Source organism: Centroberyx gerrardi, chromosome 8 (genome assembly GCF_048128805.1).
Source record: "Centroberyx gerrardi isolate f3 chromosome 8, fCenGer3.hap1.cur.20231027, whole genome shotgun sequence".
Lineage (NCBI taxonomy): Eukaryota > Metazoa > Chordata > Actinopteri > Beryciformes > Berycidae > Centroberyx > Centroberyx gerrardi.
Window position 1 is genome coordinate 8,190,444 of NC_136004.1, and position 26,787 is coordinate 8,217,230.

The window sequence follows — 26,787 nt, forward strand, 5'->3', positions numbered from 1 at the left end:
CCCATAACTGGTCTGGCTAATTCTAGCAGCCTGCAGCTAATGGCTCCATTGCTCTGGAGTGGTAATAGTGCTGCTACATTAGGCATCGCTTATTATGAACCATAATGGGTATATTTATCCAGTGTAATTCATTCCACCTCAAACATATTGGACCCCCCCCTGCCCCCCTCCTGTCTTTTTAACATTGCACGCCTCTGCTTGTTTGTTCAAGGTGAAGACATCATGTATAGTCACTCGGAGGACAATGAATACAAAATGCCCCCAGACATCGATTATATGCCTCGGGTGCAACCTCCTTCTCTGTCTTTCTCTCTTCTTCCCTCTCTCCCTCCCATCCCCCGTTGCTGCTACATCATTTTATGCATCCAGAGGAGAGGAACGTGTGTGTGTGTTAGCTGGATGGATGGAAAGATTGTCAGGGTTAGCACCATGCCACAGGAATGCTGGGAAAATGACTTAGTTCTCTGCATAAAATACAAGGGGGGTGGGTGTCATAGAATGGTCTCCCCAGTGTCTATTGTTGAATTTCCTTGACTTTCACATTTTGGACTAATCCATTTCCCAAGGAAGAGAGGGTGACACTGGGGGAAATTCTTTATTTCTGCCTCCATTTGCTTGACAGGCAGTTATTGTTTCCATTTTGCCAGAGCTCTGGCCTCGGCCGACCCAACATTAGTGCCTAAACTTGAAACGGCCTCCTCTGCTCTCACCAGCTTTAACACCATGCCCTGCAGTTACCACAGGCCCTGGCCTTGCTTGACTTTTAGCAGTACACGCCAGCAATTGAGAGATTGTTGGACCGTTCATTTATTTAAGGGGTACATAGACATTTTGACAGATAAGCTCTTTGATCAACTCAACATTGTGCAGTGAGAGGACTGGTAGAAATTCAGAATTTCGAGCCGGCTGCTTTTGTTATGCTGTAAAGCTATCTTGTACCATTCACTAAAACTACAGTGTGCTGTTTGCATGCACTGTCGCACACTAAATAAGTGCTGGACATTGTATTTATGTAGTGCAAATGTTTTGAGAATATCCCTTTAACACAAATGACTGTATAGCCTGAGCCTTGGCTATCAGTTGTCTTTCAGTGATGGTGTTCCCATTTGGCCCTATTGGCGGCAGAAGGTGACAGACCAGAAGCATGGCAGCATCTGGCCATTAGTCTATAGAAAAGGCATTAGCCGTAGCGTTGGCGCCAAGAGCGGAGCAGTTACCTCAAGCTCACTAGCGACAATGATGTGAATGGCATTTGGCATGGGAAGCGCAGCTACGAGGTCTGTGCGTATGGCTAACCCCAACCGCCCCGCAAATAGAGCCAATGTGTTGAGCAGCTGGGGAAGTGACGGCTGGAGCCCGGCCAACCCGCTCCGTTTGATGCAGTGATTTAGCTTTGTGCTCCCTGGCTAACCTCGCTTTTAATGGAAGGTGGCGCTCGGCTGGAGCGGGGGCACGCTGGCACAACACAGGGTCTACCACCGGCTGTCTAAAATGTCACACTGAAATGAAGACCGCGAAGTGCAGGCCGGCTAATTCAAGTTTTTCATCCACAGGCCACAGGGGCTGTGGGGATGTCAGAATGTCAGAGAATTTCTACCAATTGATAAGCCGCTATTGAACCATCAAGCAGTGTTAACCTGCCAAAGTGGCTGACAGAGTAATCAAATGTACTAACCACAGCCAAAACATTACCAGTATTTTCCTGGTGGTAATTTCCCTGAGAGCGTATTACCACTTCGGTTGAGGGTTTTCCCCCCCGAGGAAATCTCTGATATGACACGTACTGTATGTCGGAAGCAACGGGTTTTATTACCCATCCTGAGCCAAGAGGTGATATGTTTATTACCTATGTGAGGTTCGCCTCTCCCTTGAATCCATATTCCTTTTCTCGGTCTTGCACACATGTTTGTGCGCTCTGTTCTGCGCGTCGTGTGCACAGGGAAGGGGAGAGTGGTGTGTGTTAAGGCGTGTCTCGTGAATGCTAGTGTTGAGCGTGTCTTATGACTGTCGGAGCGCGTGTGTATGTGGTTGTGTGTGTTTGTGTGTTGTCTGCCACGGCGTGTCCTGTAACGGTGATCAATGAGTTTGTGTTGGGTGGGGGGTACAGGGAAAGTGGTGGTGATGGGGGGGGTGCTGGGATTGGCCTCCCATGTTAATGAGATCCTTGACTTGAGACGAGACAAGGACAACAGCAACGCTTTTCCCTCTCTTTCTCTTTTCTCTCTCATTCCCTTTCGTTCCCCCCCCCCCCCCCTCCTCCTTCCTTCATCCTTATCCTTTCGTCCTCTCTCCATTGTTCTCTCTTTCACTTTCCCCTCCTCTCCTCTCCTGTCTCGTTCTCCCGTCCCCTGTCTCTGGATAACAGCGGCCAGTTGTATAAAAAAGGGAAAACCGAGCCACTGGCAGTTCTCCTCTCCAATCTATTATCTCCCCACACAAGGCCTCAGACACTGCAACGTGTTGCCTCCAGTATTAATTTAGACGATTTGAAAACAAAATGAAGCCTCTCAGAAGTAGGCTAGCGCTGCGCGGCGCAACGCTCCGGGCTACGGAACGCGTGTTTGACGTTGTTGTTGCGCTTAAGTGTTACAAAACACGTGGGTGGGTGTGTTAGCTAGGTCAGAGCCAGGGTAACTTTCCCCCTCCGTCTTTATATATGTGTGTGCAGAGGACCTCTAACCTGCAAGACGTGTTTGGTTTAGTTTCTGGGACTCAGTTCAAGTCCACCCAGTCCATGCAGCTAGTTGTTGTTTGTTGCCACGAGGCGTGTCTGTTTGGCCACAATGCACGTTTTGTTACCGAATCCTCCTCCTGCTTACCTAATGCACGGGCCGCGGCATGCACGCACGCAGGCTTAAAATAGACCTACACACACACGTGAAGTCAAACGTCGGCCATAACACTTAACACAAACAGTCAGTCGATGTGAGAAATTTCTAGAGCGACACTGTGGTGTAAGCACTGTCCTCACAGCCAGCGTTGGCCGAGGTAGAAAAGGCTGAAAGAGGGGAAAATAGCTCTCGGGAGGAATTTGAGGATTGTGTTTCACTGTTCCGATATCCCTGTCTTGGTGGGAAGGATTAGTTTTTCATTTTTTAGTATCTGTTGGGGATTAATTTACAGTGGCAGTCAGTAACTGAAGCCACACTGTAATGTGTGTCTCTATACAAGGTGTCGGTGTATGTGTGTGTGTGTGAAAGGCAATGCTCACTCGCTCTCTGGCTGTGTTTACTCGAGCGCAGAGAGGGCGAGCGAGAGCAATTGACCTCCTCCGGCGGGGAAGGAGTTAAGTGTCAGGAATGATTGAGGTGCTGGTCGCACGCAGGCCGCTCACAGGACTGCTGCTGCAGATTTTTCTTTTTTCTTTTCGCTCTCCATTTCCTTCACTCTCTCCTTCTCTATATTTTCATTTTTGTCCTTGCTCTGTCTTTTTTATTCACTCTCTCTCTCTTCTCTTTCTTGTTGCTTGGCTTACCCCAATTCAATTCAATGACTGTTGGCATGACTGTGTGTTAGAAACAATATTGCCAAAGCAGTATAATGTCAGTAAAATGTCCATTTTCAGAAACCAATAAGAGTTTATGCATTCAAATCATATGGAGATTATGAATGATTTGGTTTGAAAACATATAGTATACAATACACATACTCACCAATATCAAAGAAATGTAACAGAACTGTAAACAGTTTAAAAAATTGAGAGCTAGTAGTTAAACAAATCACTCAAAAGCCAGTAAGGCTCTTTCTTTCTCTACACTCTCTAGATCTCTTTGCTTATCAGTCTCTTCTTTCCACCTCTCTTTCTTTACAATCTTCCTCTCTCTGTTTACCCCCCCGCCCCCTTTGCCTTTCTCTCTCTCTCTCTCCCTGTCCCTGTTCTGTGTTGAGGGAGAGAGAGGGGGGTGAAAGCAGCCTGAGTCAGAATGAAATGAACCCAATAAATCAAGCTCTTGTCCCTGTCTCCTCCCTGGCCGGACCCGCCTGCCCAGCTCTCTGGAGCTGTGTGCACGAACGCCACTCTCCAGCAACAAAACCTCGTAACACCAACTTTGGCCATTGCCATGGTGTTTTTTTTTTTTTTACATCTAACTGAAGGATTTCACGGTCCTCTGCAGGCCAGAGAAAATTTTATGACTTTTGGGCCCATGAAACTTTCCTAAAACGCTTCATATGATTTCAGAATTACACGGCGGTCAATCTAAAACAAGTCAGTACAGTTCCAGGGCGCATTCATGGCAATGACCAGGGCCTTATTTAAACCCCATTTTTTTATTAGCTGAATAGAGTTTACCCCCCTTTTTAGGCTGATATGTTTAAATCTTTATGACATACAATCATAAGTAGTATCAAACTGATGGAAGTTATGTAAATACAAAGTATTTTAAGGACTGGAAATCATAGTTTACCCACCTTTTTGTTTATCACTATGTCAGTGGCATTGGCATATAAACATAATTCTCAGTTTATTTGAATGTGATCTCAGCTCTCTGGCTCCCTAGCTGATCAGATGTCTTCACTCTCACTTTATGGAGAATACAGTAGCATATTACGTCCATACATAAAAAGCACAGCTTATACAGCCGTATACTTTATTATAAAATGACAGAGTAGGGTCTATGTGTCTTACAATCGTCAAAAGATTTACATACATATATATATCACCATACATCACTGTATCACAGCAATCTATACAAATTAATAGATGAAAAACCCATAAGTTCTCCTGTGGTTTGATGTTATCGAAATTAATTTGCAAAAAAACAAGAGGATTATGAGAGTTGTGTGAATAATCACAGCTAAGGTGTGAATATATATATACATTATTTTCACAATAATACATTTTTATTTACTTTTATTAATTGGATACTGCTTGATAATAAACAGAGTTGGTTTGTAGATAATGATTTTATACCACACTGAAGTAGCCGCAGGCCACCGCTTCCCCTCGGGGCTCCCAGGCTTCAAACACTTTCGAGGAGAAACACACACACACACACACACAGGTGTGTAAGTGCACCTGCAGACGAGCGCTTCAGGGATGTGATTTTTCTGGTTTGTTGGACACACAAGTCCCATTTTATTTCTAGCAACACACCGCCGTTTTCCTGCTTTTTGTGTTCCCGGTCACATCCTTGGCTTGGGTTTAAGTGCGTGTGCCTATCCGATAATGTCAGTGCGCGTTGTTTTGTGTCTGTCTACCCGCCCGCTGACGGTAGTTTGTGCACTCGGGGAACGCGAGCTAAAAGATTTATGGCGCCCCAGAACTGAATGTCAGATGCCGTGCCTCAGAATAAGCGTCAAAACGAGGCCTTAAGAGGCAAAGCGCTCTGGAATCAAACTGGGAAATCCTCAGCCAGCGCAACCAAGGGAACGTGTTCGCTCACTCTACTGCTTTTGATCAAATGACACGGGAGCCAACAGAGACCTCGACATACGATGGCAGCCTCTAACATGACATGTCGCATAAATTATACAAGCTCGCTCATCACAGCAGCTCTCATGCTCTTCATTATCGTAAAGTCTCTGTTCACAGACCCAGATAGACTGTAAGCTGTCATTGTACAGTTTTCACTCTTTTGTTGCCGTGTTAATACACACAGAGCGACAGTCATCCAGTTGTAGCGGGGCACACAAGGACACTTTGTTGTTTCATTTGTACAATGAAGCTGTTAAGTTGACTTGACTGACACTCTCACTTTCCCCCATTCCCTCTCTCTCTCTTGTTCCCTTTCTCTCTCTCTCTGTCTCTCTCCCAGCCGGTGGCAGAGCCCATTCCCATCTGCAGCTTCTGTCTGGGGACCAAGGAGCAGAATCGCGACAAGAAGCCAGAGGAGCTCATTTCCTGTGCCGACTGTGGCAACAGCGGTGAGTGTTGGTTTGTGGCCGGTAGAGCCAGAGCCTGTTCAGAGCCAGAGCCTGTTCAGAACCATCTCAGCACCAACACGGTCTTAGGCGTGTTCGAAGATTCCACTTTTGTGATAGAAACAGCATAGATTCAGCTGCATTTTGTGCCCATATATGAAAAAGCAGGTTACGTGACGCACTTTGTTTCCGTAACATCAGACACTTTATTCAGTTGGTGATGACGTGTGCCATTTTGTCACACGGTAAAATAGATGTAGGTTACATAAACCAACAGTAGATGGATGTGTGTATGTTGCAGGTATCGCTGGTTTGGGTTTCTTTGTACTTTGACCACAGCGGTGACAAATACGTGGTCCACATCAAGTAGTCTCCTCTAAAAAGTTGAGCTTTTCTCAACCACAGAAAGTGCTCCGCTCTGTCTAAAAAGAAGCCAGGTGCAGCATCTTCTCCAAAGCAGCCACTCCTCATATTTTTCAGTGAAAAAGTGGTTGCAATTTGAAAAGAAAAGAAAAAGCACAATAGGGGTAAACATGTCCTTAGAGTGGAGCGATGAAAAGCGTAATGTCAACATAGTTTTGGGAAACTATGCCCCTAAAGCTAGCTAGCTAACATGTCTTTACTTATTCTTCCCAGGGTTTTCTCTCTCATTACTTTCTTAGTAGAAGTACCCTAGTGTATTTTGGTTATTTTCCATCCATGTTTTGGTCCCAGGTTTGGCTCTAGCACAGGTTGCCATGCTAAAATTGTTTTAGTTTGGATACTTCACTGTGATGGAAACACTAATTGTAAACACAGACCCTTTTATTGGTTTGTGTTTTGGGAAAAAAAAATGGGGCTAAATTATAGTTTTCTTTTACAATCTTATTTTCTCTAACGGGAGTTGTAGTATTCTTGCTGCGGCCAACCACCACTGAATGAATACAGAGGAGAGACTGCCTTCCTCTGCTTCCCTCAGTGGATTTTTGTCCCAGACAAGGCCATCTTGTTTGCTGCTCTTCAAACAGACCAAAAGCGCCATTCAGACAGATTGTCGTTTAGGTTTGAACACTCTCTTTGCAGTCAGGTTTGATCCAGGGAGGGCTTTCAATTCCAAAAGGGGCTTTCAATTCCAAAAGGAGCTTTCTTTCCTCTTTCTGCAGTGATGCAAGTGGGTCATGGCTGTCAGTCAGTAGCGGGAAAAAAAGTGTGCGAGTTTGACGTGTGTGTGTGTCTGTCTACCTACCTGCAGGCCACCCGTCCTGTCTCAAGTTCTCCCCGGAGCTCACGGTGCGAGTGAAGGCGCTGTGGTGGCAGTGCATCGAATGCAAGACCTGCAGCAGCTGTCAGGATCAAGGCAAGAATGCGGTGAGTGGATGAACAAACTGGCAGCCCGGCGTTGCCTGTGAACGCTCTCTTCTCTGCTTAAGGACCAGACAGAGACGGTGATAGACTTATCCTTATCTGTGGTCCTGGGATTGAGCTATTTTTGTAAGCCTCAGCATGTGCTTTCACTCTTCTCTCTGACTTTTCAAGTGAGGAATCATTAGTATTCAAATGTTTGTACTGAGTTGTCACTGTGAGACAACATGCACTACACACAACACAAATGCAGGCACCAGTAAAATACATATGAGAAAACGAATAAAATGGAAACAAATTAATACTTCAGATCAATCACAGAGGTTTTTATTGGCAAATTTACATAGTCTTAGAAAGACAGCACATGAAAAATTAACTGCATATTCTGATATTTGATGTCACACACTCCAGATGCCAGACATTCTAGTTGTATACATCATGCTGCTGATTTGAAAGACATGACCACACTCCTGAACAAACTTCAGTGTCATACATACAAAGTAGGGTTCGACCAGTATGGGCTTTTGATGGCCGATGCTGGTAGTTTGGGATTGAAGCCACTGAAATACGATTTTGGGCTGCAATTCAATATCTTTAAATTTGACCATTCCCATGCCAAAAAACTGCAAGTATTCAGCTTTTCCCCCAGAATTGTATTTCTAACAGTTGTGGAAAAGCCTCAGAAACCGTATTTGGACGCTAAAACTCAATTGAAATCCATAATAATAATCATAATAAATTAATGCATACTTGTGTGAAATTGGATCAAAATGTCACATTAAAATCAATTCAGGTCAAGAGGTTCCCATAGACAACCAGTGTGTTGATCAATTATACAATGAATATGTAATAAATTAAACTGCATCATATCCATCATATTGGAGGTGGACAACACAGATTGGCCGACATCTGATATATAATAAAAGGCCAATATTGGCCCGATGTATCAGTATAATCCTAATACAAAGTATGTTGATGTTTTTCCCAGGCTTTACAACTAAATTGTATCACCATGTCTAAAACGCATCTAAAGCCTTTGATAATCATCATCAATATGTGTATATTTTGGTCCTATACAGGAGAACATGTTGTTTTGTGACTCCTGTGACCGGGGTTTCCACATGGAGTGCTGTGACCCTCCACTCACGCGGATGCCAAAAGGTAAACAAACGGGACTGCTCCTTTAACCCAATGCTTATCTCTTCATAGTGCATGTACAGCCATCCATGAATTCAGCTAGGATCTGGTCTACCTCATCCTGCTAAATTCATACATAACTATTCTATAGGACCATTATAGCCATACTGATATTTGAGCAAATGACAAAAATGTCTCTGGTGTCTTTCCCCCACCAACTCTAATGAAGCACCTAATGCCTAACCATTAACTGCTAATGGTGCTAGCTACCTCCCAGTGCATGTCAGTAGATGCACTGGAGCCTGTCTTGTCTAATCCACTTTTGTGTCTGTCTGTGTGTGTGGACCTGTGTGTTTTCACTTTCTCTCCCAGGCATGTGGATCTGTCAGATCTGCCAGCCCAGGAAAAAGGGAAAGAAGCTCTTACATGAAAAGGCAGCACAAATCAAACGACGCTACAACGCACCGCTGGGACGGCCCAAGAACAGGTAAAGAAAAGCCTCCAGCTAATGGCGTCTTCCTTCACTGTCAGCCCAGCGGAGAGTCGCAGCAAGGCGCCATGCATCAGCTTCACTAGAGCGCAAACAAGCCAACAGCTTCGGCTACAAGGCTTACACTCCATAGTGAGAGTAAAGCAATTTTTAGATCAGTGAAATTCACTGGTTTCTGATTTTCAGGATTTTTGGGGGATAAACATCTCTGTTTCACTTTCAATGAGTGTTTACCCTTCTCCTGCTTTTTGCTTTCCTGATCACATCCCCCCATATAAAACATGGATGGGTTAAGACATCGCATGAATGGATGCTATTACAGTTTGTTCAGACCACCTGCAATCACATTGCCATAGTACTGTTTGCTGATAGTGACAAACTGTAGTCCTCATAGAAAATTACTGGACTTCTGTCACTCAGTGCTTGTGGTGTAGATATACTATTGCAGCCACAGTAGACAATCCACTCTTAGTTGTTTTGTTTTGCTTTATTGCTTTTAAAAATATATTCATGTCATTTTATTTATTTATGTATTGAGTCAGTAGGGAAACAGAGCAGCAGTAGAAGAAACACAGGATAGAAGGTTTCGTGGGGATTCAGTCCTAGTCCAGCAGGTGTACGTGTGTTCCCAGAGGCAGGGGTCTTAACCTCTACACCGTCTCTGGACCCACTCAGCTGTATTTCCCCGTCTCAACCAATCTCCTCCCTCCCCCTACAGGCCGGGCCGGCCCTTCAAGAAGCTGGGCGGGCGCGGTCGGCGGAAGCGCTCCGCCTCCCCCAACTCCTCCTCCAGCTCGTCCTGCGAGGGTTACCCCGGCGACGACCGGCTGCTGTTCTCGCTGCGGGAGGACGACGACCCGACGCAGAGCGGCCTGCGCTTCAACAAGAAGACCAAGGGCCTGATCGACGCGCTCACCAAGTTCTTCACGCCGTCGCCCGAGGGCCGCAAGGCGCGCCAGGAGGTGGTGGACTACTCACAGCAGTGCCGCATCCGTAAGAAAGCCAATCGCAAGGGTGACGGAGACGACAGGACAGGTAGGGGGGGGTTCCTACTTGTACACACACATGCCATAGATAACAGCTGTGCTCAAAGCAGGATTCGATGTTAAGAACTTTTTCCACTTGGCTAGACAGGCCAGCAGGTCACAGATCTCCTTGTGCCCAGCAGGCAAAGTGAAAATACCCAGCTTTTCCATAAATTTAAGTAATTCATCACTATAAAATGTGTGAAATTGACTGTTTTTATACAGTAGTAAAATGACTAAAAAGTAAAGTAATTCATTGACTGTGAATGAATTGAAAATGAATGATTTTTAACAACTTTTAAAAATTCCAAAATATAAATTGGCCCTCAGTGTAATACCTCTGTTAGGGGCTTTTTGAAAATGTAACCAGCAGTAATGTGGAACAAAACAAAACAAAACCAGAGGGCAACCTCATGAGGCTGGTAAATATCTCCATGCACCTGTTTTGCCAATACAGTAATCAGACCTGATGAGCGGTAGTCAGCTAGCCGCTTTGCCAACATACAGGCTTGGTGCTGCCAGCTGTTGTCATGGACTGTGTGTTTGCAGTATTGTTTGCGCCTTTAGAAATGAGCCAGCCCAATACACCTCATTCAGAAATCACTGACCAATGGCACAAACGGTGTGGGACTGATTTATCATGTTTAACCCAAGCAGACTTGCGTTGAAAGAAACAGCCTTTTACATTTTGCTCCACACAGCACTCTTAACAGCACAACACATTGGAGGGTGGGCTAGTGGCAGAGCAGAGAGGCAAAGATAACAGGCTTATCACCAGGTGAGAAATAATTAGGCCAGAGACTTTTTTTTCGGGCACTGGCCCAGTTAGGCCAGTTACTGGCCAATCAACTGGCCCATCTCAGCATCTTACTGGCCCTCCTTATTGTCAAACCCTGCTTAAAAGGCTCTCCACATTGGAGACATGCAGACACTCTTGTAAATGGGCAAAACTTCACCTGCTTGACACTGGTGATTTCTACCATCATATGATTAGGGCTTATTTTAAGAAAACATTTACCCATGTATAGGGAGTGAAGTGTCTCACCGCTCACTGACTGGTTGCCATGGCAATAAAATCAGTGGGCAGACATCTTGGCGTCCCGTCTAGCAAGCCTCTCCCTAGTCCAAGTTAACACCGTCGTTGTGTTTCCATCCCCAGACAATCAGGAGGGCAGCGACTGGCGCGACGACGACGACAAACTGCCGGGCCACGAGAACCTGACGGAGAAAGACATTGAACTGTTCAGACACATCCAGGAGCTGGCACTACAGGTACACACACACACACACACACACACACACACAGAGACTTAGAATATTTCACGCCTAAAGCCTACCTCCAGTGATCTCACACAATTGTTTAACCCTAAGTCCACAGGGATGAACCGGCACAACACTCTCTCTATTTAAAACGGATTCTACTGTGATCTATCAGTCACAAGGACTTTCAGACTATTCATTTGCGGTTGTTTGAACACTATTTTTTGCTCGTTAGATTTTTTCAAACGCTGCTTTTGAGCAAGGGATTGGTTTAAAGGGCAGAGCGAGAGTGCCAGCTATATCCTGGCAGTTGAATCACAGCCATGCTCTCGCTGAATTACCCAGAACTACAGTTTGATAGGGATTTGTGGCTGTCGGAGATGATCGCACGTCATCGTTTTTTGAGATGAGTGTTTTCAGGAACCCTTGAAAACATTTGAAGTGGGCGATGAGGTCACCGGAGGAGGGCTTTGATGCTTTTGTCTGTATCTGTGTGTCTTTTTGCCGCGATGATTGAGAGCAAATGAGAGAGAGAATTTGTGTGTGCGAGAGCCAAAGCATATTGTTTTACTAGCATGTGGTGTCGGTGTGTGTTCGGTCAACAGACAGGCTGCTAGCAGATGCTTAGTTTCCCCTCACCACTGAGCACGCAGCTAATAATAATCCAGCTAGCACGCCTTTGGGAGTCGCACGTGTGTGTGTGTGCGCGCGCGTGTGTTGGTTCCACTGGTTTACCTGTATTACCCTGGTATGTGTGTGTGTGTGTGTGTGTGTGTGTGTGTGTGTGTGTGTGTGTGTGTTCGTGCACGTCCAGCATCCTCTCCACTTGCCATGCTGGAGTGTGTGTATGGTCCTTGTCCAGTAATCCCTGGTGTGTAATCTGTCTGCCTGCCCCATGCTCTACTAATCCCCCCTGTAGTAAACCTGGACTTGACCCCTCTCTCTCTCGCTCCCTCTCTCTTTCTTTCTCTCTCTCTCTCTCTCTCTCTCCCTCTGTCTTTGCCGTGCGTCTTTACAGAAAGTCGGGGTGACCGGCCCACCGGACCCTCAGATGCGCTGTCCGTCTGTCATCGAGTTCGGCAAGTTTGAGATCCAGACTTGGTATTCATCTCCATACCCGCAGGAGTACAGCAGGTAAGCCAACACACCGTCATGCCTTTAAACACAACAGTGTAATGCACTTGGCACTTACTCCAGCTAGCCGGCTGGGAAATGACACCACCCTTTCATTTAGCAAGCAGCGTAACTGGATACCTCTGCCTCAAATGTAGGCTCGCTATTCTAAACGAATGCACTTGCTGTACATATTTGCATTACATATTTATTAACAGATTAATTGTATTTGCTGTGGTTAGACCGTTGAATCACTTTGCCAATATTAGGTAACTCGGATATCGTCCACCTCAGCTAGTGAATACGTTGTTATTACTATATCAGATGGTTGACCAGACAAATCACTCCAGTGTGGTGTGGGAGTGTTTTATTGAACAGCTTCAGGGTGTCAGTCTGTAAAATCTGCAGTGAAACCTGCCTCACCCTGCCTTAAGCAGCTGCTAACCCACCAAGTATCTCCTTAGTAATGGTTTCAGTGGACAGATCTAAATAATGATTCAGATGCTCGTTCACCCAGACAATAATACAAAAATTTCTGGGGAAGCATTGAATACCAGTTTTAAAAATATTGAATATTGGCACAAGACATTGGCTATTGGCAGCTTCCCTCCAAAAATATCTGCATCTTCAGAAATCCATATTGGTTTAACCCTAATATTTACCAGTCGCTCCCAGTCATTTACTCATAGTCATTCTATAGTCGATTAAGGCAGCTCAGTAAAAACAGGTTATTTGACTTTTTTTATACTCCCTTTGTCACCCTGCTCTTCCATCTCTCCCTTTATCCTCCTGTCTTGTTGCCCCTCCTCTCTCCCTCCCAGACTACCCAAGCTCTACCTGTGCGAGTTCTGCCTGCGCTACATGAAGAGTCGCAGCATCCTCTACCAGCACATGAGGAAGTGCAGCTGGTTCCACCCGCCCGCCAACGAGATCTACAGGAAGGACGACGTCTCCGTGTTTGAGGTGAGGGACGGGATGGAAAGATGTCTAGAGTGGCGGTGGTGGGGTTTGAAAGAGGGGAAGTAGAGAGATGAAATTGTGTGAGTCAGGGAGGATGAGACAGACAGAGAGAGACGGGAGAGGCCACTGCCTAACCTGCAAACCACAGGGCCGCTGCAGCCACATCCTCTACTAAAGGTGTCTCTGCTGTTTGACAATGTTCCTCTTCTCCCCACCTTGTAATTACACCCAGTGTTCTAACCCTAGCCCCGGTTGCCACCACACACTACGCACAAAGCTCCCGTACCAGTATTGTCATTATATAGCCAAATTAACCCTTTGATACTACACCAGATGTAAATTTGATCAGCATTCAGTATCTGCCCCAGGATTTTATTCTTGTCAGGGTGTAAAATGTGGAATCGGATCCATTTCAGGTTAAGGACTTCCCATCAATACCCAGTCTAGTGTTCTTCAATTAATTAATTCTAAAATAAATATGTAAATATACCGGTTTTACCCAGAACAGAACAAAAAAACTTGTTGATTAACATTCAAAAGTTGGAGTAGTCCTCAGTACAGAGGAAGGCTGATGGCTCAAACTGCCAAGCCAACCAACCCTAAAACTAGGTTCTTTTGTTACTATATTCTCTTAAAATGTGAATGTTGTACCTTTCCTTCCACCAGCATAAGCCCTTGCAACATATGGGCCTTTATTTTTGGTACTTAGAATACTTTCAGTACTATGGTTAGGGTGTGATATCACCATACTTGTGGTGTAGGGGGGTTAAAATACTGTGCAGGCTTAGCCACTAGTGTTTCTTTTTTTTGTTTTTTTTTGTTTATTGCATTGAGGGAAAACATTAGTGTCATTTGAAAACGACACGACTGACAGCTTACAGCTAAGCAGCACCTCTGGAGCTTGTAGTGTTGCGCCCAGTGTGATCAAGTGGATCGGTGTCTGCAGGCCATGGCTGCTGCAGCTCCCGTTTTCTGGCTCTGCAGTCCATCCTCACTCAGCAGTGGAACTGGCACAGGAGGAGAGCAGAGATGACTGGCCAGCTGCCAACCTGCCCCCCCTCCTCCACTCCCCCTTTCTCTCCCTTTACAGCTCTCTGTTTCTCTCTTCCTCCCTCTCTATCTGTCAGGGTCTCCAGAGACTGAGCTGAGATCATTGTCTGACACTAGAGTCTCTCCTTCCCTTCGCCTTCACTTTGTTCCATGGCTCTCTAGCAGCAGTTTAAAAATGTGTTTGTAGAAAGTAGTGTTGTGGGACTGAGCGGTGCTTTCCCACCTTTGTGGTCTACTGATGTCGTGTGTGTGTTTTTTACCTGCAGGTCGATGGGAACGTGAGCACAATCTACTGTCAGAACCTGTGTCTGCTGGCCAAGCTGTTCCTGGACCACAAGACCCTGTACTACGACGTGGAGCCCTTCCTCTTCTACGTCCTGACCCAGAACGACAACAAAGGCTGCCACCTCGTCGGCTACTTCTCCAAGGTACATCCCGACCACATCCCCTTTACTCTGTCTCAGTCCCCTCGGCCATCGCCTCTCAGGGCAAACTGGATGTTGTACCATCCCGAAATCCTCCCAAGTGTACTCCACTACTCTATAACCTTAATCTTCAAGGGATACATCCCAGAGCCAGTGATCAGGTGTGGCCACTTGGGACCCAGATATGACCCATTTGTCTGTGCAGTGTGTACACTAAGAGATGGGACAGCAGGGAAATTGTCATGGGTATTTCATTCCAATACCCATGCTGTCTTGTACCCCACGAACAAAAAACAAACACTGATCAAAATGACAATGCCAATAATGTCACCGAGTGTGCATGAATTGGGAGTTTAACCAAGACGCTACCGGACTTAAGGCTTAGGCCCTCCTCACACTTGTTAGGGTTTGAACGCGAGTCTGGAAAACCTGAAGGCATGGAAAAAAATGCTAAGTCCTTATAAACCTATAACTATGATGCATTTTATGTAGTTGAACAGCTACTGTCAGTTCCTATGCTTTGTTTATTTGTTGTTGTGAAGAATAATCTTTAGCTGTAGAGTGATATTACCTAAATGGCAGTCCTATTGCCCAGCCACTCAGCTTTTATCATACTCGACACTGGCCAAAATGTTTTTACCCATTTCCAAATGGAAAAGGTGTAGGAACCCTGTCAGCTAGTAGTTGTTCCTATTGCTTCATTCTTCATGCTACTTCAACAGGAGATAGTCCGTTCCAGTGCGTAGCAGGCCTACTTTCTTCACATGTTAGTGTTGGCTTATTTCCACTGTGTGTTGCAGCCTGGAAGTGCTGTTCACACATTATCAGCACAGCTCCAGAAAACTGTAGGGTGATTGTCAGCAGGCCGTGGTTCAACACCACCGTGCTATGGAGAGAGCTCAGGTGTGAAAACCAATGCCAAAAAATGACGCACTAACCAAGTGCTAACTGCTAACTAAGCAGCCTATGGCCACACTTTTTCACCCTCATAGTAAAGGCATTTTACTGCCTGGCCAACCAGTCATCTATTTCTCTATGTCAGGGTAGGAAATTTCCACCAGCCACCAACCAAATGCTGATAAATCTTTGGTCAGTGGTGGTTACTCTTCCATGCCAGTTATTAGCTATCATTTGGTCTCCCTTTTCTATTTGAAGAAACGTTTTGGCAGGTAAAACGGTTTGATAAGCTTTGGAATGTATTGTCCACTGTGGCCACTGTTTCTTTCCTTCTATATTATCATACTAGACTTTAACTGCAGTAACTACATTCATTAAAATGTTGTGTCACATATTTTATGTGTGCCGTGCCACGGAAAAGGTTGACAGTGGTTGTATTTGGGCATAGCAGTCTCGCTCAGTGTTGGTTTCTGTGACTCCAGCTGGAATCTCCCTGTATAAGCTCCGTGTATTAGACCAGCTCTTACTAGAACAACTGTCGCAACAAATGTGGAGAGGAAAATGTGTTCCAATTAAATGAAATGGCAGTGCTTCAGCATCAGCCTGCAAACACACAAATGCTTGTTTTCGCTTCCCAGATAAAAGCTGGGTGCTGTGACGCCCCCCTCGCACCTCTGTGTAGTTTGCAGATGCAGGTGCGCCCATTAACATGCAGCCTCGCTGCCAAAGCACAGCAGTTAGCGAAGGGACACACCACCATCAACACCCTCCTCTACACACGCACCGGCCTGCTCTACAGTATGGCTCCATGCACTTTTTCTAATGTTGGAATGTGTGTGTGTCTGTGTCTCTTTCCCCCTCTCCAGGAGAAGCACTGTCAACAGAAATACAATGTGTCGTGCATCATGATTCTTCCACAGTACCAGCGCAAGGGCTATGGACGTTTCCTCATCGACTTCAGTAAGGGCTTCCGCCTTACGCAAAGCACTAAACACACCCCACACATAAGACACACACACACTACTATAGCCAAGCCTCTTTAATTCTGTTGTAGTGTTGTGCTGTTGTAGAGTTTGAATCAGTGCCATTGGAATTGCTACTCGATAGCGGGAATCAAAGTACACATGGCCTTTGGATTGAAACCTGCCTGTATTGGATTTTCTTTATGCCTGGCTTGATTTCTGAATGAATAAATTAGGTGAATTAAAAAAAATCAATGTGGTATACAACTGCAGCATCTTGCTCAGTGTCTCTAAGTCCTCGGTTTATTCCTCCCTCCCCGCAGGCTACCTGTTGTCGAAACGCGAGGGCCAGCCGGGCTCTCCGGAGAAGCCGCTGTCGGACCTGGGCCGGCTGTCCTACATGGCCTACTGGCGCAGCGTGGTGCTGGAGTGTCTCCACGAGGTCCGCGACCGGCAGCTCACCATCCGACACCTCAGCAAGCTGACGGGGATCTGCCCGCAGGACATCACCGCCACCCTGCACCACCTCAACATGCTGGAGCAGCGAGGAGACAGGTCAGAGACGAAACAGTGACACACACAGAAACAAACACGCAGTGACTACGTTTACATGCATGGAGAATTCTGTTCTTAACCCAGTTACTCGATTAACCTGGTTTCAGGTTGAGGCATCGTAAGCTCATACTCTAAATGTTAATAACCTGGTTAACATGCCAGGCTTAATCCCATATTAAAAGGGTTACTGTGGCATGGAAACGTCTTACTCCTTTCACTTTTGGTTTTCACCATGCAAAGCCAGACTTGCACAGCATTATGGGTACATTTTGATGTCAACAAAAACATGTTGGTGAGCAGTACTTACTATTACTATTGGGATCATCATTCCTTTCCCCTGTTTGACCTACTATCGTTCAGTAAAAGAGAGAGGGGCAGCGGGTGGCGGGACAGGAGTATTCTGTTAATTGGTTTATTCATGGAAACAGGGATACTCAGTCGCAGGGTATCAAAGGTTCATGTCAACAGATTAACCCAAAATAACCAGAGTATGTCCAATAGCCAGGTTACTGCTTTACTGACAAGCCTTTATATGGACATATGACATGGCTCCAGATTGTTAGTGCCCCTAACATTTTTAGTTGGTGGCATCAATATTTTGGTCCAGAGCCTGCTTTCTACACAGTAATTAAATATTTAAAGGTAATAAGTAGGCTTTATAATGTAGCTCTGTTCACATCCTCTCTGTACCAGATTCAGGTTTGCCATTGGTCAGTGCTGAGGATTCAGGTTTGCCATTGGTCAGTGCTGAGGAGTTGAAACTATCTCTAAACAACAAGTGAATTCTCGTTTGTTTTGAGCCAATAGTAACTGGACAACCTAAGCAAAAGAGTTGGTCTGCCTGAAAGACCTGAAAGATCTGTTTCACATACAACCAACCAACTGACACTAGATAATGGTAGGCCAAATCTCTGCAACAGTAGGAGTGGTAGGGAAGCAACCGTAGGCAATGGGCCAGCTGTAAATTTGAGCTGTTTTAATTAGCTGTTTTACATTAATGAGTAATGTACTGTCGTTGTCTGGCAGCACTGACCTCTGGTGTGATTAAAGACAAAATTCACTGGCATTACTGGAAAAAGGAGTTGCAAAATGTGACCAAATGGTCACACTCTGCACCCCTGCACTATAACTCACACACACAGACAAACCTTTGTATGGACTTGCTCATAGAGGTGTTCTCATGTAGGTACACACATACACAAATTGACACCGGCTGTTATGGACATAACCGTAATCAAGCTGACATACATGTACACAGTCATTTACATGCATGCGTATAGCCATACACATAGATACACACAACCTTTACATGGACGTTATCAGTATCACTAGTGCTGCACATTTATACATGCGGGCGCACACATACACACATCGTGCTGACATACAGGGGCATATTTATCTACACTTGTGCATGTAGACACACACAGTCTTAATGCTCTGTTTCTGTTGGCTGTGGTTTGGTCAGGCTGGTGCTGGTGCGGAAGGAGAAGCTGGTGACCAACCACATGTCTCGTCTCCACGCCCGGCCCCGGCAGCTGGAGGTCGACCCCGAGTGTCTCCGCTGGACTCCTGTCATTGTCACCAACACCGTGGTGTCCGACGCCGAAGGAGATGATGACGACGACGACGATGATGATGAAGAGCCAGAGGAAGACAACCGCAAGGAGGTAAATGAACGTTGTCATTTGAATATCTGTTTGCAGGTGGTGACTTTTTTTTTTTGTTTATTTTTTTGAGTTTGCCATCTAGAAATTGAAAATGGTATCATTGGTTTCCATGTCAGCACTCGGAAGATTTTGCATTAGTTTTAATGTTGACACCGTGCAGTTTGGATTGATCTCAGACTGGGCCTACATTCTTCTAGATTAATTATTGATTTTATTTTCCTTTATTTGAAAAATAGATCAAACCAAGTCACAAGGTCTCGCCACTCTCCTGGCATATGCGCCAAGGGAGGGAGAGGGAGGAAGAGGAAGAGGAGGAGAGAAAGTGCTTCCCGGGGTTTCCCATTAGCCAAAGCTCTCCAACCTCCTCTCCCGTCCGCTGCCCGCCACCTGTGCCAGAACCCCGCCCCCCTCCCCCGACCAACGGAGAGCGCAGGCCACGGGGGCGTCCGCCCAAAAACTGGCCTTGGGGCAAGGTGAAGGACAGCCCGCGTGTGGGACGGCCACCTAAGATCCGCCTAGCAGAGGAGGAGGACGAGGATGAGGACAGGGCAGAGGGAGGGAAAACCACAGGCTCTGCCAGCAGCCCCCCTTCCCTTTTCTCCCTGGACAGACAAGCTGAGCCCACAGCCCTCCACCCACTGGACATGGCCAGGCACCCTTCCATAACACCCCCACGCAGAGGGCGCCCCCCCAGGAAAAAGAGAGGGCCTAAGCCCAGGCTGAGGGAAGGTCCTGGGGAGGGGCTGCCACAGCTGCCCCTGGGTCCCAGGCTGACTGAGCCTCCACTCGTCAGGAAGAGCTGCTTCAGTGAAAGCAGCGAAGAAGAGGACGACGATGATGACGATGACGATGAGGAGAGGAGGGCGTGCTCCCCACCCATCCTCACCAAGCCCGCCATGGGGCTCAAATGCAAGGTGAGAAACTGACAGTGTTCAGATTGACTGAGATTCAAATAATATAAGGGTTAGATACACTTTGCAGTAATTCTCTTGTTGTTGCTGTAGATAAAAATTCCAAATAAATCTGCACCATCCAGCGTCAGAAATTCACTAACTCACTTTTCTGTGGTGGTTGCTAGGGATATGAAACTTTGCATAACAACTTCCACTGCCAAATTAGGCCACCAAAGAGATAGATCAGGAAGACTCAACAGGAATTATGAGCCTTTAACATTTGTAATTGAGAAATACGTGACTGTGCATGTCATAACTAAAACTCATTGAATGGATGTCCATGCCTTAGACATTTCCTATACAAAACTTTGAGTCTTCCTCTACAAAGCTGTGAGTCTTGTAACATTCCCAGGTAGAATCAACCCTTGTAACTTGGGGCTAGATTTGAAAGATGTCTAATTATCCTTGCTGTCTCTTGCTGTCTCACCCAGAAGCCCTTGAGGAAGCGTCGTATTCGCCAGCGCAGCCACCCTCACAGCAGCGTGGTGACAGAGACCATCTCTGAGACCACCGAGGTCTTGGATGAGCCTTTTGTAGACTCTGACACGGAGAGGCCCATGCCCAGGCTGGAGGAGGAGACCCCCCTGACCCATCCGCTCCGCCGCTACCCCCCAGCCCGCTCTGCCATGAGGCTGTCAGACCCAGCACCCAAGAGGGGCCGGCGTTCCAACCTCACAGAATCAGAGGAAGACGGTCAGTAGACAGGGTTTTGATGCCTAACTAAGGTTTCAGTGATTATTGTGTGCATATGTAAACAGGCATGTATGCAGGTTTATGTAACACTGGCTTGTTCTTGCCTCCTCTCTCAGAGCTAACCCCTGTGCTGAAGCCTGTGGCTGTGCTGCCAGCAACTCCCGCAGAGACCCTAGCGGCCAACCCCGAAGTTCCTGTCAAGAAGAAGAAAGGCTGGCCCAAGGGCAAGAGCCGCAAACCACTGCACTGGAAGAAACGGGGCCCTGGAAGGCCACCAGGCAGTGGGCCCAACCAGCGGGCAGCCGCGGAGAACCAGGCCCAGACCGGGGACCCTCCGCCCCCCAAAATCAAGATGAAGCCTGGCCGCAAGCCCCGGAGCTGGTACCTGCAACGGGCCCAGGAGGAGGCCGAGAGGCAGGAGCAGGAGAGACAGAGGCTGCTGGAGCAGCAGCTGGATAAAGATCCTCAGCAGCCCGACAGACAGCAGACAGAAGACCGTGGCAGCAAGCGAGCCTGCAGAACCAACACCGACAGTAACAACAAACAGAAAGACTCTGACGAAGAAGATGACTATCTCCCCAAGCCGGTGGAGCAGAAGATCCCCAAGAGGCGAGGGAGACCCCCCAAGAACCCCGCCCTCCGCCAGCAGCCTCAGCCCGCCCCCAAACCACCTCCCCCCTCTGAGCCGGAGGAGGAAGAGGAGGAGGAGACTGAAAGAGCCTGGGAAGAAGACAAGCCGAGCCGTCCACCGTCCCGTCCTCTGCTGTCCCCTTCCTCCTCCTCTTCCACCTCGGGGCCCCGGGCCCCCCAGACCCGACCCCAGGACACGGACATGGGTGACAGGGAGGAGGAAGAGGACGACGAGGAGAGGGAGGAGGAGTGCGGCAGCACGGGCAGCGGCGGCAGCAGCAGCAGACGGGCAGCGGCCATGCCGGGTTCAGGAAGCAGGCGCAGCGAGGACCACGATGCAGATGATGAAGGTGACGGCCACTTGGAGGACAAGAACAGCAACAGCAGTAAGAAGAGAAAGAGTCAGGATTCTGAAGATGAGGAGGATGATGAAGATGAGGAGGAGGAGCCCGCCTCCCGCACCAGCTCTCCTCCCGTCAAAGAGGAACCCCAAGGTGGAGAAGCTTTTTTAGACATGCAGAACAGTGTGGCCCGGGACTACGTCAGCAAGCAGGAGGAGGAGGAAGAGGAGGAGGAGGAGGAGGCTGAGGAGGAGCTGCAGGAGGCTAAGTGTCGGCCCTCCTCGGCCGACCCGCAGCAGGAGGAGAGGAGGCGCAGGGAGCAGGAGGAATCTGCAGCGGCAGCCGCGGCGGTGGAAACGGTTACAGCCATCTCTGTTCCCTCTGAGCCCATGGAGATCCAGCCCCTGCACCCGGAGGACAAGGCCGTCACCCTGCTGATGGAGCCCCAGCACCCGAATCCGCACTCCCACCCCCACCAGCACCCTGACTTCAAAGAGGAGCTGAGCCACCACCACACGCACCACCCCCACCACCACTCCAATGAGCTGGACCTGGAGACCGTGCAGGCTGTTCAGTCCCTGACGCAGGGGGAAGCCCAGGATGAAGAGGCTGAGCCCCACCCGCACCACGGAGCCTACCAGGACTGTGAGGAGACCCTAGCTGCCTGCCGCACCCTGCAGAGCTACAGCCACACAGGGGAGGCCGAGGAGGAGGCCCTGGCATTGGTGGAGGAGTGTGGGGCCTCCCAACACAGCAGTCCCCTCCCCAATCCCCCCATGCCACCTCTGCCCAGCCAATCGGTTCGCTCGGTTAACAGCCCAGGGCTGCCCCCCAGCATGATGGACACAGCACCGGCGGGGCAGAGGGGAGGGACACCCGGCCCCACTGGAGCAGGGGGCAGCGGGGGAGGTGGTGGAGGAGGGGGCGGAGGGGGGTACACCCAGATCACCCCTGAGCACCCCAGTTCTCTGTCTGCGCCCTCCCAGCAGAACATGGAGACGTCGCCAATGATGGACGTGCCATCGGTGTCGGACCACTCTCAGCAGGTGGTGGACAGCGGCTTCAGCGACCTGGGTAGCATAGAGAGCACTACAGAGAACTACGACAACCCCAGCAGCTACGACTCCACAATGGGCGGAGGGGGCAATGGAACAGGGAACGGGGGGAACGGAGGGGGCATGTCAGCCGCCGTAGTGGCAGGGGCTGCCGCGGGTTCTTCATCGGTAGCCTCCTCATCCTCCAGCTCGGCCACCCCGTCCTCCTCCTCCTCCCAGGCAAACAGCTGCTCCTTCGTCCCGGCCCCTGGCCTCACATCTTCCACGGGCGCCGTGGGATCCCAGCTAGCCATGGGCAGCTGTAGCCTCATCCAACAAACAGGACCCGGGCCCAACAGCGGACCGGGCGGCAGTAACGGTGGCAGCGCCGTGCCCCAGCCCCCACCGCCTCCCCCCCCGTCCAACACCCCCGGCTGTGGCATCAAGTCACCCCAGAGCTGCGGGGTGATCGAGAGGCCGCCCAGCACCAACCAGCAGCAACAGCAACAGCAACAGCAGCAGCAGCCCCAAAAGAAGGTTCCCCAGCAGCCTCCTCAGCAGCAGCAGGCGCCCAACTCTCAGCCTCCACCCTCCGCCCCGCCACCTCCACCCCAACAACAGCAGCAGCCCCTGTCCCAGTGCAGCATGGGCAACGGCTTTGCCTCCACACCCATGATCATGGAGATCCCCGAGAGCGGAGGCGGAGGAGGGGGCCGCAGTCTGTACGAGCGCATGGGCCAGGACTTCGGCACGGGGGGCTACCCCCAGCCCTCGGCCACCTTCAGCCTGGCCAAACTTCAGCAGCTCACCAACACCATCATGGACCCCCACGCCATGCCCTACTCCCACTCAGCCTCGGTCACCTCCTACGCCACCAGTGTGTCTCTGTCCAACCCTGGGCTGGCCCAGCTGGCCCCCTCACCCCACCCGCCCCTCCCTCAGGGCCAGCCCACCATGACCCCCCCTCCAAACCTAAGCTCCGGCTCTATGAACCTGGGCTCCCTGCAGCTGCAGTGCAACATGCCCACCACCAACATCGGCCTGCCTCCCCCGCCGCACACCCAGCGGCTGCAGGGCCAGATGGCCACGGTGAAAGGCCACATTTCCATCCGGTCCAAAGCCACCCAGCAGCTGGCCCCGGCCCCGCACCAGCAGCAGCTGTACGGCCGCAGCTCGGGGGCCGTGGCCATGCAGGGCACGCCGCGCACCCTGGCCGTGCAGCGCGGCATGATGCCCAACCTCATGCCCACGCCGGCCGCGTACAACTCCATGAACATGACCCCGCTCAACGCCATGTCGGCCGGCTACCGCATGCCCCAGCCCATGATGAACAGCGGTTATCACGGCAACCCCCCTTACATGAACCAGCCAGCCCAGTACCCCATGCAGATGCAGATGGGCATGATGGGAGGACAGGGTTACCCGCAGCAGCCTATGCAGCCCAATCACCACGGCAACATGATGTACACCGGCCCCTCCCACCACAGCTACGCCGGCGTCCCCAAACAGTCGCCTTATATGAGCAGATGAGCAGCAGAGAACTAGGCAGGGAGGCACGGGGCCAGAGCTGACACTCGCTGCACTCTAAATGTCCATTACTCCTATTCACCCTCTCCAACGCCACAGCAGGCAGCAGAGAGAGGAGACAGAGAGAGAGAGGGTCTTTGGGTTTCCTGTTTTTCTATGTTGTCATTTTGTCCCATTTAGCTGGACTCGTTCCCCCTCCCCTCCCAGCTGGCTGCGTATGGGAGCGAGCCGGCAGGATTTAGGGGTGGGGGGTGTGGGGGGTGTACATGGACCTCGGCCATGCCACGCTGCTCCGGGCCAGGCCTACACACTCCTCTCTGACATGGTTTCACACAGGCCCAAGAGTCTCCTCCGCCTCCGACGTGCAGGAGGAGAGTAGGGGAGGACGAGTACGAAGAGGAGGATGACAAACTGAGAAAGACGGACTATACGGGAGGACCTTACTTTCTCAAACTGCGAAAGAAAAAAAAAAAAACAATGGTTAACTGATTATATTCAACCATGCACACAATCTTTTAATTGACATAGGAAGCCTTACCTTAAAAAAGAGACAATGAAACATTGTAGGTGGACTCTTGTTTTTGTTTTTTGTTAAACATGATGTTGAATCTTTTTTTTTTTTTGTTGTTTCTGTTGACCGTTTTGAAATACTTGTGTGCAGTCCGACCTCTTATATGCTTTGGTCTTTATATGTGTGGCATTCTGGAATGGTGATTCACCCTCTTGCTCTCTCAGAAATACACAACATCTCCGTCGCCACTCGGTCAGGAGGCTTTTTACCTAGTTCTAGATAAGCATAGGAGCCGGGCCCTCGGCGTTCGAGTTGAGCCGTTTCCAGAGTCTCTGTCTTCCTGGTTGGACGGTGTTGTATCGGACACACAGCAAAGAAACAGAGGAGACGAGCGCGTCACTGTCAATATAGTATGTCCATAAATAAAACGAGTAGCATTTCTTTTTTTCCAGTATGCCGCTGCTCTCAAAAACGTTTAGATGTAAATATTCTGGTACTTCCCAATATCCAGCAGCACACTGGCTAGCTGTCGCCGCCCGGTGGCTGGCTCAGGAAAGTGCAACACATAACTGTTAATGTCCCACACTCCACTGACAAGAGGTATACAATGTCAGCCTTTTTAGCAGTTTAGGGAATGCGGAAGGAACGGTGGAATTTCCATTTAACTGCTTTAAGGAAAGTCGGCTAACTTTAGCTGACCCCTCCCTTCTTTATTAAGTGTTAATGACCCAAAGAGGTCGAGGAGTCTGCTTTTGAATGGTATTTTCTGTTGAAACTGGTATTTTTCTTTTTGTGTAAAAGTCTGCACTCCCATTCATCGGCTAGAGATACGGCAATGGACAGTTAGCCTTCACTAAAGGTGTGCCTAAAATGCCTGATCTAGTGCATGGTGTTGGCCCTCACAGAGACACACACTCACACAGACGCAGGGTCGGAGGTGAGTGTGTGAGATCCTGTCGGTTATGGCGTTCAAGCGGCAGGGGTGAAGAGGTTGACCCCGTCGCTCCGTGTACCAGTATTCAAAGTCAAAAGAGGATTTATTCTTTTTTTTCTCACAGACCTGACCTTGCATATTTTATTTGTGTGTATTGTTCTGTTCTGTACTTTTTTTTTTGTTTTTGGTTTTTCTTTTCTGAATTTTATCAGACTGGGCAGCTTTCTTTTATGACACAAGCTGACTCTTTTTGACTTTAGAAAACCTATTGTAGAGAAAATGTTTTTTCTATAATATAAAAAGGAAATTCTGACATTGATATTGGTACTGTCATCTTTTTCACTTCTGTTTCAGGAAAAAAAAAAACTACATATTTTTTAGCTCGACTCTTGGGTAATAATTACTAAGAAATTCAAAACTAAAAAAAATACCACTCACTTTTAGTGACTTTAAGATGCCTTTAACCTCTCCATTCCATCTCATCTCTAGAGTTTTTCTATCTTTGTGTAGTATATTAATGCTATTTTAAACGAAAGGACAAAACAAATATCTAAAGGTCACTTAGCATTCTTTTCTTTTTTTTTCTTTTTTTTTTTACTTTTTTGTGTGTGTATAGGATGACTTCCTTACATTTAAGAGGCATGTAAAAATGAGCTCAGTATATTTCTGTCTGTTTATATCGCTTCCCTTTTTGTATCCTTTGTAATTGTACATGGTGCGTTGTATGCTAAGAGAGAACGCAAAATAAAGAGAGGAGCGACGGCTGGGCGCGCAGTGAAGGTTGATTTGCGCTCGGCGGCCTCGACTCTCTACTTTGTCCCTGTATGTATTTCCATTTATTCGTTTTTTTCTTTCTTAGCAAGTACTTTCAAAGAACTCTGTACATTTTAACATAAAACGAAAATAAATTATGTTGAGCCATTCATGTTTCACGGGGCTTTTTAAGGTTGCATCTGATTTACTTGTACAATTGTTTGCACTAGTCATGATCTCGGTCCACTCTAGCAAGATGTACTCACACAAATGTAAACATTTCACTGAAAAACATGATTTTATTATGGTCACAACCTTGCACATATCCCATGATTTACAGCAGTGCAGTGTTTAGTTTACAGATGATGGAGAGATGACTGTAAAAAAAACAATTTCATAATAACATGCCTTGTTTTGACGAAAAGGTATGAAAAAATGATATACAATTCCACTGAATAGTGTGCTGCAGACTGATCAAGAACGCATTTTAGATAAAGAGACACAAACCATTGCAGACTTCTCCATACTGATCATTCCACAGACATATAAACATCTGCCTGTACCTATTTTGTATCAGTGGACAGGAACTACACAAGATGAAATCTGATACTGGAAACAAAATGTCAGACCAACTACATCTTAAGGCCAATCAACGGGCAGGTTTACT

The 26,787-nt window shown here is 48.0% G+C and overlaps 1 protein-coding gene across 3 annotated transcripts in view; it reads left to right on the plus strand.

Annotated features, from left to right (window-relative positions):
- Positions 1-26,288, plus strand: part of kat6a (K(lysine) acetyltransferase 6A) — a 33,543-nt gene extending 7,255 nt beyond the window's left edge. For 2 of the 3 annotated variants that reach the window (XM_071898750.2, XM_078285078.1), the window contains exons 3-17: positions 5,757-5,865; positions 7,094-7,209; positions 8,283-8,364; positions 8,713-8,827; positions 9,549-9,865; positions 11,015-11,127; positions 12,134-12,249; positions 13,050-13,191; positions 14,505-14,666; positions 16,427-16,520; positions 16,846-17,077; positions 18,543-18,744; positions 18,981-19,658; positions 20,129-20,390; positions 20,507-26,288. In XM_071898750.2, the coding sequence (XP_071754851.2) occupies positions 5,757-5,865; positions 7,094-7,209; positions 8,283-8,364; positions 8,713-8,827; positions 9,549-9,865; positions 11,015-11,127; positions 12,134-12,249; positions 13,050-13,191; positions 14,505-14,666; positions 16,427-16,520; positions 16,846-17,077; positions 18,543-18,744; positions 18,981-19,658; positions 20,129-20,390; positions 20,507-23,925 (6,159 nt within the window). In that variant the 3' untranslated portion in view covers positions 23,926-26,288. The remainder of the gene's footprint in view (positions 1-5,756; positions 5,866-7,093; positions 7,210-8,282; positions 8,365-8,712; positions 8,828-9,548; positions 9,866-11,014; positions 11,128-12,133; positions 12,250-13,049; positions 13,192-14,504; positions 14,667-16,426; positions 16,521-16,845; positions 17,078-18,542; positions 18,745-18,980; positions 19,659-20,128; positions 20,391-20,506) is intronic. The other variant, XM_078285079.1, reaches the window with a different exon arrangement.
- The last annotated feature ends 499 nt before the right edge of the window (positions 26,289-26,787 follow it).